Below are 15,275 nucleotides of genomic sequence, written 5' to 3' on the forward strand. Positions count from 1 at the left end.
ATGGCTCGGGCTTCGGAGATTCATAAATACTGAACAAAAATAATATCAGGATCACGTTTTAGCTTTAAGAGTAATGTCCTGCTTGGCTGCATCCTTCCTTTTACCAACAACAACACAGACATGGACATGCAGACACTGAATGACACACACACCCACATGCACACACGCGCAGCCTCAAAGAGACAAGTACACATAAACCCCTAAGCTTTGCAGGTCCACTTAGTAGAGAGCAACTAATCTAATCAAGTACAGCAGCTAATGCACAATGAAAGCAGAGTCATTTACTCGAGATGCCAGTCAGCCACTTCCTGGGTGGACTAGAGAGAAAGAGGGAAGGAGATAAAGAGAGCAAAAGAGAAAGTTCAACATTCAAAGTGGCATTTGATAAAGAGATCAATGCAGATCAGGATCAGACGGAAACACCTACACAAGAGTAAGACTGTTCTTTAGCTGTTTCTATTCTGTCATTCGCTTTCTTTCATCTGTCTATCTTGGGTTGAGTTTGGCTCAATTCATCCATCTTTCAGCAGTTCATCCTAACAGAGCCAACGTGCTCCAACATCTCTTTCCATGCTTACCCGCCCGTAGTACTGGCTCACTTTGCAGCTCGATCTCTCCTCAACAACTTGGTGTTCCTCTATGTATCGCTCTCTCCGTTTGTCTGACTCACTCTCTATCCTCCAACACCTGCTGTCGGAGATCAGCCTCTCTCCTGTCAGATGATGCTGAGAGCAGCCCTCCCTTATCCTCTCTCTCCGTCCTGCCCTCCCTGTTTTGCTCTCTCCCTCGCTTCCCATTCCTCACATGCATGCCAGCGTTTTCCTGTCTGGTTTTATTCCGAGGCAAGCACAAACGCTCTCTTCTCGCTGTTTCTTACTCTCCCTCCCTGCAAAGTCTCCCCTTTGTTTTTCCGCCTTCCTCCCACTTTTTCTGATAATCTATGATCAAGACGTGTCCATCCAAGTTTTGAGTGTTACTTTGCTTCGCATTTTCCCCATTGCTTGTTAATAACAGATTCTATTAATTCAAAATGACCAAATGCTGCAGTCGGATGTTGGCTTGAAAGCAAGCTTCTATTTTTTTGTTTTTTTTTTAATAAAGAAAAGGGACATTACCTAATCTGAACCACAATATCAGATCTCTCTGTCCTATTATCTGCCTCACTCTGACAGCTTGTTTCAGCATCATAAAACCCCTGCTGCACAAATTAGCCTAACCATTCCATTGTCCATTTGACACAACAGTGTCAGGCAGTTAGCTGAAAAGCTCTCCAATGTTGTAGCATGTAGCAGATTCACACATAATGGAGAAAATCACTGGCTCAGCCCACAGAGGAATAAGCACAGGCACTCTTGGCTAATGCATTACTGAGTAATCACATTTTCCTTTTTGTTAGGAAGCTATAGACACGTTACAAATCAAAGTACAAAATCTCACACGGATGTTTGAGCGACTTGAGTTATTTTCTATCTATGTATTTCACAGGGTATAGTATATGATATATATTGGCGAATTTTCATACTCAAATCATTCACTGACCTTTCAGGATTACAAAACCTCTATCAATGAGGGACGAAAGACACAATTCTGGAAATAAACATTTCATCAGAGTTCATTCAGAATTTTTTTTGTGACTGGCAGTAACACTCCCCTCTACAATGATGAAATTTTACTCTAATTTGGACTGTCACAATGTCCTCTTTTTGTTATTGCCAAAGCGAGGTTTACACTATCACAACATCTGTGGGAATTGTCTGAATAAAAGCTTTTAAAATCATCTTTAAATTGAGCACATTACTGGGCTGACCACAGAGTCAAGCTCAGTCTGCAATCCCAGTATATCAGCTGACAGCAACTCAGCTTAATGCCAAACCACATCAGCTGCTGCCTCACTTGCTACCATTCTTTATGCCTTATTGGCAAACTTCACATAGACCTACATAGGTAAAAACTGCTTAAGCCTGACGACAGCTGCTGCTCTCTGCACGTCATGCTGTAACCTAAGACCAAAAGAACTCCACCTTCCATATTGTGTCGGACTTAATCTGCTTTGTTCTTTACTGGAGTCTTGTTCCTGTTCTCAATCTCCCTAAGCAAGGTCATAGAACCAAATACACCAAGACTTCTGACCAAAGTGCATTTGTCTCTTTTGGAAATTAATTATATTCAAAATGCTAATATAGAGTGGTGAAGTAAGAGTCAATCTTTATTAAACTATGACGCTTATTATCAATACAACCTAAACATAAACAACATAACAGAACTGACTTTTCCCCTCAATCTAGTGGTCTAGTTTTCAGGTTTTTCCTTTCCTTGTGTCCTCCTGCCCTCATCCTGTACTTTCCTCCTGTCTATAAGACAGTAAAGGACAACACTATGGCTACTGCACACAGTCACAAAAACTTCTATAAAAGGCATTCACTAGATTTCGTATAATTTCCCAGCTTCTCATGTCCACCTCTCCGCACCAAATATAGAATAGTAGAAGAGAAGTGTTCGTGCTTTCAGACTTTAGAAAAGAAGTTATTATTCAAAATGAGTCACATAAATGTTTTTGGGGAGAGGGGGTTGTGACTCAGCTTTCTAACACTCAGTGCTATTTATACAAGACTATCCCACACATACAGCAGTTAGGAAGGCCTGATAAATGATAGACTATTTTAAAGAGAAATAAAGAAGGCTCCACTTTTAGAAAACATCACTGTCTAACTGCTTACATATTTTTTATATGAAATATAAGCCAGGCTGCAAGTATTACAAAAGCTGCGAGAGGATGTGACTCAAGGCTTTTGATGCTAGTTCACACCTACCACACCCATGAGAATACAATGTTCCGGGTAGCACATACACACTTACGCAAGCCAGGGTAAAACAATGAAATGAACACAAAAACTCAGTTTTCATTTACTGCCCAGGAGATACTGTTACACTAGATAACCCATATTTTGGTCTTGCAGCAGATAAAGCTGTGCTACCAGCCACCAAGGAAAGATTCCCCAGGGTTTGCAGGAATCACCAAGACATAGTTGAGCCCCGACAGGTAGAGCAGAGAGGCAGCATGAAGCATGCAGGTTAAGTACAATCAACACCTTTCTGCCTGTTAAAGCCTCTGAGCTGCCAGCGGGGTGGAGCTGGAGATGAAAGTGGATCTATGCTTACATGGGGCACAACAAATGGAAGTCAGGCTAGAAGCAGGTTAACTATACACATTATGACTACTTTTTTCTGCCCCTCAGAGTTAGTTTATGGGAATTCAGCAGTGTTAAGTTAACCATACAATTTGCAATTATGGGAGCAACTATATGTGGTTCATGCTGACTCTTTTTCTTCCCAGTTCCCCTCTATGTATTTCTCACTGTGACTCTGTGTCTGCACTCAGTGCCCTCCTGAGGCAGCCTGACTAAATTTAACATTTACACACCACACACTGCACAGTGTATTCAGCATTTAAAGCAACACTGCTAACGTTTTAATTTAAAAGATTTATTTTCCCTTTTGACATAACATATATACTAGCAGACAATAAGACATACTTGACTTCCTCCCTTAAAATGTTATGCAGCCACGTCAGTGTTATTTGGAGCTATCCTCCCTCCATCAGCTTGCAGCTTTTAATTCTCCAGCACCTCTCATGTACAAACTTTACTGACCAATTGAGTATAGCTGAAATATTTTTAACAGTACATTCTGATGAATTGTGGCTTTGAAAGTTCAAAAATCAAACATAGTTTCTGATGTCTTAAGACTGATCTCAGTTCTACCAGTGGTTTAAGAGCTCTGTAATCAGCACAAATATAATGTATGAGGCAGAGCCGTCAGCTTTCACGCCCCTCTTCTGCTGTGGAACCAGCTCCTAGTTTGGATTCAGAGACAGACACCATTGATGCCATTGAGATTAGGCTGAAAACTTTTCCTTTCCTTACTTAGAATGCAATAGGCCTAGGCTGCTAGGAGTTTCCCATGATGCACTTCTTCTTCACTCGCCTCTATTCTCTCTCTATGTGTTTATACACCACTTTACATTTAAACATTATTATTGATTTCTGGCTCTCTTCCACAGTGTGTCTTTTCTCCCTCCCCTTACATCACAATGACAGCAGATGGCCATCCCTCCCTGAGCCTGGTTCTGTTGGAAATTTCTTCCTGTTAAAAACGGGGTTTTCCTCCCCACTGTTGCCAAGTGCTTGCTTATTTGGAGTCGTCTGATTATTAGGCTTTTCTCAGTATTTTGAATATAAAGCACCTTGAGGTGACTGTTGTTGTGATTTGGTGCCATATAGATAAAAATGAATTGAATAGTATCACATAATTATCATTAGTAGCATTAGGGTGCAGGACATGGCTTTGAACTTTTTTTTCTTTGTATGGTTGGAAAAGGAAGCAGTCCTTTCACAATAACAGTGTTGTCAGCACTCCCAGAACCCCACTGGCTCCCATAATTACTTACATATTGTGTGCCCACCTCTATTGATTTTGGCAGTCATAATCTGGACTCAAACTGAGTGTGAAATCACATGACCATGGTGCGGCAGATACCATATGGTTGACAGATTACAGCTCATCCACAGCTTACAATACTGTAAGTCTCTGTTTTTCTGAATTTTATGAAGGATTTTAGATTTAAATGAATTTGTATATCCACAAAATTTAACTTTCACGTTCAGTTTAGGCAAAAGTGGTTTTAAAATATTGTAATTTGTCCCTAAATAATACCATAGCCATGTATGGCTCATGTTAGTATTTTCTTCTTTTTCCTCTATGATTTTTGACAGTGATTTCGATTTTGATGTGTTTATTCGTCTATTTTCCTCTATCTGCAACTTATCACAAGTTTTCAAAGAGCTTTTACCAATGACCTAGTAATACTTCCTTTTTAAATGTGTCAGGGAAGTTTGGATCACATGTGGAAAGGAATGAATACAGATGTTAGCAGCAAAACCCATATCCTAAGTGGATGTTCCCCGATGTAACCCCAACAGCCAAATAAGGATAAAATCAGTCATCAATGCGGGATGTTTCATTTAGTTTCTTTAAAAATTACAAAAAAACTTTGTCTCATCAGCCTTAACAGCTGAAACTGTTTAACGCAAATACACTTTTTTGTTAACTCAATAAAAGAAAAATGACATTTTTATAGTGACAGCCTAAGTAACAAAACCTGAAAACCAAGTGATTATCTGGACAAAATGAAAAAAGAAAAATGTTTAATTAGTTTAACACCATCAGCCTTTTTTCTTTTTTTAACATTTAATTACACTTACACGTTTTAGATACACATATTCAACTACTTATTAATGTGCATGACACTGATTGCATGCACTTAGGCATGCAGATACAGGGAAGAGGACTTGCAGACGTTCAAACTGAGCATCGGAATGGGGAAGAAAGATGATTTAAGTGAATTTGAATTTTGCCATTGTTGTTGTGCTAGCTTGAGAACTTCTGCAACTGTCGACTGAGACAAGGTTCCAAGCAACCTTGTCCCATTTCCAAAAAATGATCAGTTAGCAGCAGTTCTATGGGTGAAAATTCCTCGCTGATGTCAGAGTTTAGGGCAGAATGGCCAGACTGCTTTAGGGAGGCAAAAGTAATTCAAATAACTCGTTACAACCAAGATATGCAAAAGAGGAGTTCTGAATGCACATCATGCTGAATCTTAAAGCAAATGGGTTACAGCAGCAGAGGCCTCCTGTAGCCTATACACACTGGAGGCACTCCTGTCAGCTAAGAACAGAAAACTGAGTCTGCAGTCCACATGGATTCACCAAAACTTGATAAAAGAGACTGGAAAAAGGTTGCTTGATCTGATGAGTCTTGGGACACTTTGGGCCTCTTACTGACCGTCGTTTAAATGCTGGGACTGACCTGAGTATTATTGCGGACTCTTTTTATGACAACACCATCTTCTGGTGGGTACTTCCAGCAGAATACAGTAACACACCATTAGGGCTGGGCCATATCATACCGTTTACGGTAATACCGGTATAATGTCAGGCAATGATAAGAAAATGAAGTATTAATGAAGTATTAAATATTGCGATAGAATATGGGTAAAACGCACATGCGCAGTGTTTTCATACGCACATGGAGGAAAAAGCGTGACGGAGAATGAGAAGGGCGAAAGCGGATGTTGAATGAAACGGATGAACCAGAATTGGTTTGTAAAAATGCTGCAGCTTTAGTGGTGTGGAACTCGTTTAGCTTTCGTCCATCAGATACACAACAAAGCACTATTTTTGGTAGAGCATGCTAGCGGGCTGTCGTTATTACCGTGTTTTTTTTGGAAAATACGGCACACTTAAAATCAATACTTTGATTTTTCTGAAAATCGACAGTGCCCCTTATGATCCCGTGTGCCTTATGTATGAATTCTGTTTGTGTTTACTGACCTCGAAACGACTTTATGTCATACACGGCGCTCGAAAATCTGTCAAATGTACGACTTTGCTAAGCTACGAAGCCGCACCGCTTGATGGGTTGTCGGGGCATTACGGCTATCGTAGGCAGGAGCCTTGCGGAGTGATACGTACTGCACTTCAACATAATATTACCGTATTGTGTGTGTATAACCTCTTTAATTTTGTGGATATTATACATGGTTATGCTGAGGATATGTCGGCCAATTTCCACTGGAAACGCCTTTTGGTTAAACTGAATTTGCATTTGCACTGTTAAATCTTTATATAACTTTAATGCACATAAAAAACAACTGCTTGTTTAAGTGAAAATACATTGATGTTTGTTTTTTTTTTTGCACTAATAAAGTTGTGGAGTTGTAAAGTATTTTGTCTAGTGTCAATTATATCGTCAGTTATATCGTTATCGCAAATTTTCATATTGGTCATATCGCCCTGCTCTACACACCATGTCACAAAGCTCAAATTGCATCAAACTGTTTTTTTCAAACATTGAGGTAACTGTATTGAAACATTATCCACAGTAACCAGATCTCAAAACTTTGGCATGTGGCTAAGGCGAGGTTCACATCATGGTTAAGCAGCCAACAAATGTGCAACAACTGCATGATTCTATCACATCAATATGGTCCAAAATCTCAGAGGCTTGCTTCAAGCTCTTTCTTTGATTCTATGATGCAAAGAATTAAGGCAGTGCTGAAGGCAAGAGGGGCTCAATTTTAGCAAGGTGTACCTAATAAAGTGTACCTAGTAAGATTGTAAACTTACACAACTACAAATAAAGTTTTAAAATCAAAACCTTACACTTTCAGGGCCCTAATCATGAAGGAACAGAATCATAAGTGGATTGAAACAAACACCACTCCTAAGTCTCTGAGTGTCTCTGTGACTAATTGGGTGATTAGAGCTATTGGGATTTTATTGGCTTTTACCTGTGGCACAAAAGTGCACCAAACCCCCCCCCCCCCCCCCCCCCCCAAAAAACTAAACAACATAGTTAACTTCAAAAAGAGAAGGAACTGATACTTAAAGGATATGATGTGAAAAGGAAGAATATGAAGAAAACTGATGTACCACATGATAAAATGGTGATTCAGGCACACAAAATCAAGGTAGCACATGATAATTAGAAGTTGTTAAATTTACATGCATAATAAAAGTATGGAAGATGAAAAAAAAAAAGTTCAAACCAATTATCACTACTGACGACATCAAGTGATTATGAGTCATTCTAGAAATCTCATCACCAAACGACATTGTCTTCCCCATTTTACAGACAAAAGAAAGTGCCACGCTTCATCTCCAGTGACAACCTGGGATTTGGAAATTAGCTTAGAAATATGTGACACTAATTGCATATACGTCATTGGATAAGTGTGAGGACTGATTTGATAGTGTCATTTAGAAACAATGCACATAACTGTCACAAAACCGTCGATGCATACACGAGTCAAACAGTTATACTGTTGGTATGATGCATAATTTCCTCCATCGTCATCATTGTCATTCGGCTTTTCTTTCTTTCATCCTGCTCACAGAGATATATGCAGGGGCTAATTGATGTGCCTCCTGATGTGAGATGTAATAGAGCTTGATTACATGGAGTTGACCTTCTGATAATTCGAAATGACTACAACACCAGGCACCATTACCCCCTCAATAAGCTCAAGCTTTTCAATTAATTAAATAAAAATGTCTTTATATTGAGACAACAGGGACGAACGTGAACAAGATGTTTTTGTAATGTTATAAGAGATTTAAAGAGTAGATATTACGCTCAACTCTAAACATTTATTATTGTAATCTCCTTGAGAAGCTTTACCCAGTTTACCCGGTCCTTTGTGCGAGCCTTCAGTCTAACAAAAACAATTTCATTGTCTTCTGTGCTACAAGAAAATTATTTGAATAGTGAGCAGATGGGCAGTACTTTAAAAAGATCATGATTTACCATCCACAGCTGCATGCTAGTATGTAATTAATTGAAGAGGTGTACTAAATACAATAAATAAGGCAACCCCCATCTGGTCAATGGTTGACCAGATTCCAAACACACTGAGTTGTAATGATTTTATCTGTGAACTTACTGTGGAATAGACACACAGGGTTGCAGGAGAGGTCTCTTTTTTGGTTTGGATACCAGTCAAAATGACACATAGTCAGCCCATAAACAAACAAAAACAAAAGTCAATACCACTTCTTTTGACCCATGATAAAACAGAGCTGTCTAAACAAGTGCTGTGTCACCACTCAAAATGATACAAAAAAGGTTGTGAAAGGATTTTGTTCTGTTCTCACTGAAAGCCTGTAGAGATAATTAACATTAGTCATACTAATTGTATTATGCAAGATATGAATAATAAGATAAGAGGTTCTTATAAAACAAAAGCATATTTGGAGAGGCTGTTTTGGAGTGTGATTTTTTTTCCTGTTTTAAGCTCGAAACATTTAAATTGAATTTTAGGAAAATCCTAATTGACAGTACAGGTAAAGATGAGGTAAGTATAGGTAATCAACAAACTACTGTAAATAAAACTAAGTGCACACAGACTGTGAACACAACTTCAGTTTTGTTACATTAGACTTGTGCAAACCTGCATGAGGCTTGTGTTATGCTATGCTGGTAGAAGCACTCTCCAAAGTTAATATTATATGTTCATGGTGTCAGAAAAGTAAGGAATTGTGAAATTACAGTAGAGGCACTGATAGTTTTTTCTTTTTGTTCCTTTTTACTGAAATGATTGGGTTCAATGTAGAAAGAGCTGATCACTTACTTGACATATAAGAGTAGCCTTTGGGCAGAACTGACCCTCTATAGGGCGCAAAACAAGACAGGCAATAGTATGAATGGGGCAGAGTGCTGAAGCTCAAGATGAAGGGAACAAAGGTTAGAGGAGAGTGACACCAGTTACGCAGAGCAACTGATATTCAAACCAAGTGACGATCTGGTCAAATTGGTGCTAGGAGACAACCAATGAGCTTTCAGAGTGCACTAGCATAATTTAGAGCAAAAAAAGGAACGCAAGTGGCCATATTTTCATTCTTTATATATATATATATATATATATATATATATATATATATATATATATATATATATATATATAGATGGTACAATATGAACTTGCCCTAGAATAACCTGGTGAGTTAAACTCTGTACCAACAGCTACAGGACTGTCCAATTCATTGAGTACCAAAATGAACTCATTTTGATGCCGTTGCCTTTCACCCGTTATATCTGAATCCAAATAAACATCTGTGGGATACCAAGGCAATACAAGAAGAAATAAAGGGTATGACACAATATTAGGAAGCTTTTTATAGCTTCTTTATGTTGCATTAATGCTTTTAGGTTTATGACTCCTGACAGGAGTTCCAATGTGGAAAATATAAAAGGTTCAACAAGTTTGTTTTTCCATCTGACAGTCGCTGAGCTGCAATTGGCTACGCTCTCTCTTCCTGTTTGCTTTCTCCCCATGACACTGACCACCATATTAGGATGAATACTGGCCATTAACAGCAATCTGAAGTGGCACGGATACCCAATTAGAGGCCTCTTCGCCTCACTCTTTTTCATCTTTTAACACTGAAGAGCACTTCATTACCACTCATCTCCTAGTGTCAGTCAAAGGCTTGATTAGGCTCATAGCAGTTGTACTGTTCAGATTAGATGGCTACAAGGCAACAGCTGTGCACACACACACAATATAAATATATCCCATTATCCCAGAATAAAAGCCCCTTCAGGTGTGTCCTGTACCAAATGAGTTAACTAGTAGTGATTTTAATTTATAATGACAAATATAGATGCAGTATAAAAGAAGTACTATTTTTCCAGTGTATCTTCAGTATCACAGTCTGCATACATCACTCCAGCATTATTCCAGTGCTTTCCCTCATTAGTGGAAAACTGAGTTGTTAAGAATGAAAATATGGCCACTTTCAGATTGACAATTTCTTGCAGAAATGCCATGGCATTTATTCTGGCCTGCTTATTGCAGCACAACAGGATCTTTAGACTGAGGAAGATAAGCACCACCATTATTCAGAGCAATCAAGTTAATGAGTGTTTAATTGGGAACTGTGCTGTGAGCAGTTTAGCAGTAACATAAGTGTTTTCTCACTTTTCACAAAGTGAACCTCTTTGTCCAAGTGATTCAGGGCTCAACACGAGCTGAAAGTGCATTCTAGAGTAAGGTGACGGAGATACTGGTGCTCGTTAAGAGTGACAGAAAAGTGTGGACGCTGCTGCGTGTTTGTCCACCGTCACACTCACTCACACCGACAGTACTCCTGGCTGGTTGAGAATAATGTGATGGATTTTAGGCAGTGGCACATGGCAGGGAATCCAAGAAACCCAGTTTTAATGACAAACACTTGGAGCTCATATCATAATTCTTCCCGACATGGTCCTGTGCCTCTTACAATAGCTGTGGGACAGGCTAGGTAACAGAGGTGGAGAGATGCAATTAGTCACACACTAACAATCAAAAGTTTGGAAATATGCATGTATTGAAAAACAGATTTAGTTTTAATTAAAATAAATTAAATTGATTGGGAATGTTGAATATGATAATTAATGATTAATGGAGTCAAATATGAGGCTATTGTATTAACCTCCATAAGGTTAATGGAATAACTGTGAGCATACAGAGGCTAAGCCTCATTGGCCATCACCTCTGTTTTCTGATTGACACATTGTTACCTGTTCCAGGTGTGTCAGTTTAAATGTGATTAATAATTTAAAAAAAAAACAAACAAACAAAACATTTGCAATTAAACAAGGCTGACAACTGTCATGCTTATTTTAGATACAATACAACAGCAGTCCCCAACCCCCGGGCCACGGACCGGTCCGTGAGTTGTTTGGTACCAGGCCGCGAGAGTTGAGGCTCGGGTGTGAAATTTATGGTTTTTGGGGTTTTTATCCTTTTCTCTGAGTCTTTTCCCATGTGTTATGAATAAATTTTCTCTATATTTTCATGTACTTTATATTTGTTTTGTAGTTGTGTGTCTTATTTTGAAAGAAATATTTACACGTTGCCATAGCGACCAGAGTATTAAGGGGGAGACAGGAGGATGTTACTCTCAATGTTGTTGGCGCATTTCAGGAGGACGCTGCTAATAACGTTACACAACTACACAGTGAATTCGCATTTATTATTATATTTACAAAATGCCACAGTTTTTCTCTTGGTCGTATCATTTTATTTGTTGTATTTATCTGCGACACCTGAAAGGCCAGTCTGTGAAAATATTGTCTGACATTACACCGATCCGTGGCGCAAAAAAGGCTGGGGACCGCTGCAATACAATCCAAACAACATTATTCCATTAGTGAAACTGATAGTGGGCCTTTAGATCAAAGCAAAGAACTCTGATTAAAAAAAACGATGCTAAACATGGAAGATAAAATAAAAACGCGATTGCCCGAGGCTGCTTTTTGATGGTAAAGTGGGACATTTATGCAGAATAAACAGGATCTAAGTTGATCTTTCCATTTTGCAACAGCATGATAAAAGCACATTTCCAGACTATGTAAGCGCTATTCAGACAAGATGTAGCCAGCTGGTTATCTGCTACAGGATATTAACCCTATTGACCTACTGTGTTAGCAAGTTAAATGTGTGTTTCCTATCAAAACAATCCAAATTGCTCAAACTACTTTCTAATCTAAAACTAATTTCTGCAGATTACAAAAATAAATTCACCCCATAATACTGAAGATCTAAAATTCTGCGCTGCAAATGAATTAAACTTTATTAAGCCTTTAATAGTGTGTGAATGTGTGTGTGAATGGGTGGATGACTGGATATGTAAAGCGCTTTGGGGTCCTTAGGGACTAGTAAGGCGCTATATAAATACAGGCCATTTACCATTTTAATAAGTAAGCCTTGCACTTGCATTTCCTTTTTTAACTGATCAAAATGTATAATTTGCTCAGTGACTGCAAACTTTTAGGTGGTTGTGCAGAGAAGTATGCAGAGCTGTTAGAACAAAATGTAGTGGACAAATAAACTCCTCAAGAAATCCCTCTTTGTGCCCCAAATAATTTGATAGTAAATATCTTGCTGATATCTTGCTTTTTCCCCCCACTTTCTAATCTAAATGCAGCCTGAGACTGATGGAATACACAATTGGCATAATGACTCAGTGATTACAATCACAAAGCAGTGCTGTGGATAACTAGTACCTGCATAGCCCTGCCCCGAGGCACCATTAGCATCTGCTTCAGACCTGTTTGCAACCGAGAGAAATTGAAATCCTCATAATGAGATTCAGCGGGTGTGCGAGGGTGTATTCTCCTCCAATGAGCTTGAATTATCCATGCACCTTCAATTTCCTCCTTTCAGTATATCCATCTATTGTCCTTTCCAAACTCATTATGACTCAATTTCTGTCTAATTCTAAGGCCTATTTGATGTACAAAAACAAACCTAGGCATTTTTTTTTGCAAATTCCCCCTGAAGAAAAAACAAAGAAAATAAAAATAAAAATGCTATTTTCATGTGCCACATACACATTAAGAAAATCTAAATAGTATTTAGCCTAACATGTAAATGATTATTGGATAGTAAACAGTTTGTGATACTGACCTTTGTTTCCTTGGTTTAATGTTTTATGAAACTGTAAAACATTTACATATGAACTTGCATATAAACATAAATAAATCTCAATCCAGTAGAGAAACCTGGAAAGATATACTTGTGTAAAAGTGGTATTATCAATTGTTCTGAGAACTCTCTATGGCTGAGATCTCAGAGGCATGTGCTCTACATGGCCAGCTGGTATTACACACATTCTTATGCTTCCTGTCTCCTTCCATCTGTTCTTGCCCCTGTATTTCCAGCCGCACATTCCCTGTACATGCTGTGAGACTACCTGCCAAGTATGGAACATTACAAGCTCCTCTTTGATCATATACAGATGTCCAGAGTCATCAGAGCAAACAGAGTTTTTCAGTGACAATAAAATTACAAGCATATCTGTGACTTGAGGAAAGCAGCCTTATTAGCTATTACCATCTTTTACTGAGATCATCACTTTAATATTCTGAAATGATTAAAATTGATAAAGGTAAGTTTGTGGGTTTTTATTTTCATGTATCTTTTACATTCAAATTATTATTGCTGCAGCATAATTGTGTTGGCCATGAAAAACTACTGCATACAGAACAGATCTATTCATGTTTAATTCTCTACTGAGACAACTGATACTTCATATGCATTAACATTTTTGGTTGGCCGTGCTGAATGGGAAGAGAGTCGTAAAGCCTCAGTCTCCTAAGGTGATGTAAATGCAACATTGTGAAGTGGAGTGCATGGGACCAGTGAAGTGTGAAACTAAATTTTCTTTGCTTTTCATAAGGAGGGGACTTACCATAAACTTCTGGTCCTGGAAAAGGTCTTATCAACTCTAGAAAGAAACAAAGTGACAATATGTTACTTGATAATGATCCTTGATTTTCCTATGAATAAAAAAGTTTGCAAATGTAAACATGGATATTGCACCTTGCTCTTTACTCAGATGTTTTGCACTGCCCCCGAGTGGATATTTTTTGGCCACTTGTAAACACAGACTTATCAAATTGTTTATTTGTACATGGAGAATATCAGAGCTTTTCTTAACTGTACTGATTCCTCTTTAATTTCCTTTTTACTCTCTATGAATTTTGTTCCAGAGCGCTTTTTCTCTACATGTTTTTTTCTTTTTTGCTAAATTATTGATCATCTAGAACAATGCTTATCACAACTATAGCAGGTGTAGCATACTGATAACAGGACCCTTAATCTGAATCAGAATATCTTTATTGTCATTGTAACAAGTTCAACGAAATTAAGTGCAGTCCCTGCGGTGTCAAGAAAGAAAAGTTTAAATATAATTACAAAACAAACATTTTAAAAAAGAGGTAAAACACAGTCATTCAGAAATAAATAAAAACTTATTGCACAGATAACACTTAACTTCATTGTACTTGTTACAATGACAATGAAGATATTCTGATTCTGATTCTAAAAAACCCCACTCAAACACACATTCTTATCCTAAAACACTCTCGAGTGATAATTCGCTGTCCCTACAGGGGACCACTGTAACAATACATTTGATCATTCGATACTTAACTAATACTAAAAATACAAAAACTGTATTGTAATGTAATTAGCGCAGCTTTACTATTTTAAGTACAACACAGTGGGCCCACATTAATAACGATAACAATAACTTCATTTATAAAGCGCTTTCAAACAAAGTGCTGAACAGCTATTTGAAGATAAATAAATAAAAAGAATACAGAAAAAACAATACAGTTTAAAAACTGATAAAACAAAAGGGAATAGCAATAAGAACCAGTAAAAACTTTAGGCATAGAATTAAAACACATAGGATAGGGTGAACAAATAGTTCTTTAACTTAGCTTTGTAAACCTCCACAGGTTTACAAACCACATGCCCAAGTTCATTACCTTGTTGCTGCAATTTATGACATAGTCATCAATTTTGAAGGTGATGTTTTGGGACAACTACTGAATTGTGACCATCAAATCTGTCCAATCAGCATTAAGAAGCAGGAAATTATCAGATAACCAGCCCCTAATTTCAGATAGACAAGCTTGTAGTTTAGGCAAGTCAGCACAGTATCCAATGGTTAAAGTAGTGGCTCCCAAAGTAGGGGTATGAATAAAAAAAAAGAATGCTTGGACCTTGCTAGCATAATGGACAGGTTTTCTTGACAGGGCTCCCACACAAATGCAAAGCAGAAGATGGTTAAAGCTCACAAAACTATTCCAACAACCACCAAACAGCTAAAACAGGAAATGAGAGCAGGTAAACAGATCCTGCAAAAAGATGTAAACACAAAGCG

General features: G+C 38.1%; 1 protein-coding gene across 9 annotated transcripts in view; it reads right to left on the minus strand.

The window, feature by feature from the left end:
* Positions 1-15,275, minus strand: part of rap1gapb (RAP1 GTPase activating protein b) — a 75,716-nt gene that overhangs the window by 36,787 nt on the left and 23,654 nt on the right. For 7 of the 9 annotated variants that reach the window (XM_006782881.2, XM_006782878.3, XM_006782874.3 and 4 more), the window contains exon 2: positions 13,794-13,829. The exons of 1 other annotated variant lie outside the window; for it this stretch is intronic. Coding sequence is in view for 6 of the 8 variants with exons in the window: in XM_006782878.3 (XP_006782941.1) it covers positions 13,794-13,829 (36 nt within the window). In the remaining 2 variants the exon portion in view is untranslated. Of the gene's footprint in view, positions 1-578; positions 712-13,793; positions 13,830-15,275 lie in introns of those variants that run through there. One more of the 9 variants, XM_006782877.3, reaches the window with a different exon arrangement.

Source organism: Neolamprologus brichardi, chromosome 5 (genome assembly GCF_056152115.1).
Source record: "Neolamprologus brichardi isolate AB-2024 chromosome 5, ASM5615211v1, whole genome shotgun sequence".
In the NCBI taxonomy this organism is placed as follows: domain Eukaryota; kingdom Metazoa; phylum Chordata; class Actinopteri; order Cichliformes; family Cichlidae; genus Neolamprologus; species Neolamprologus brichardi.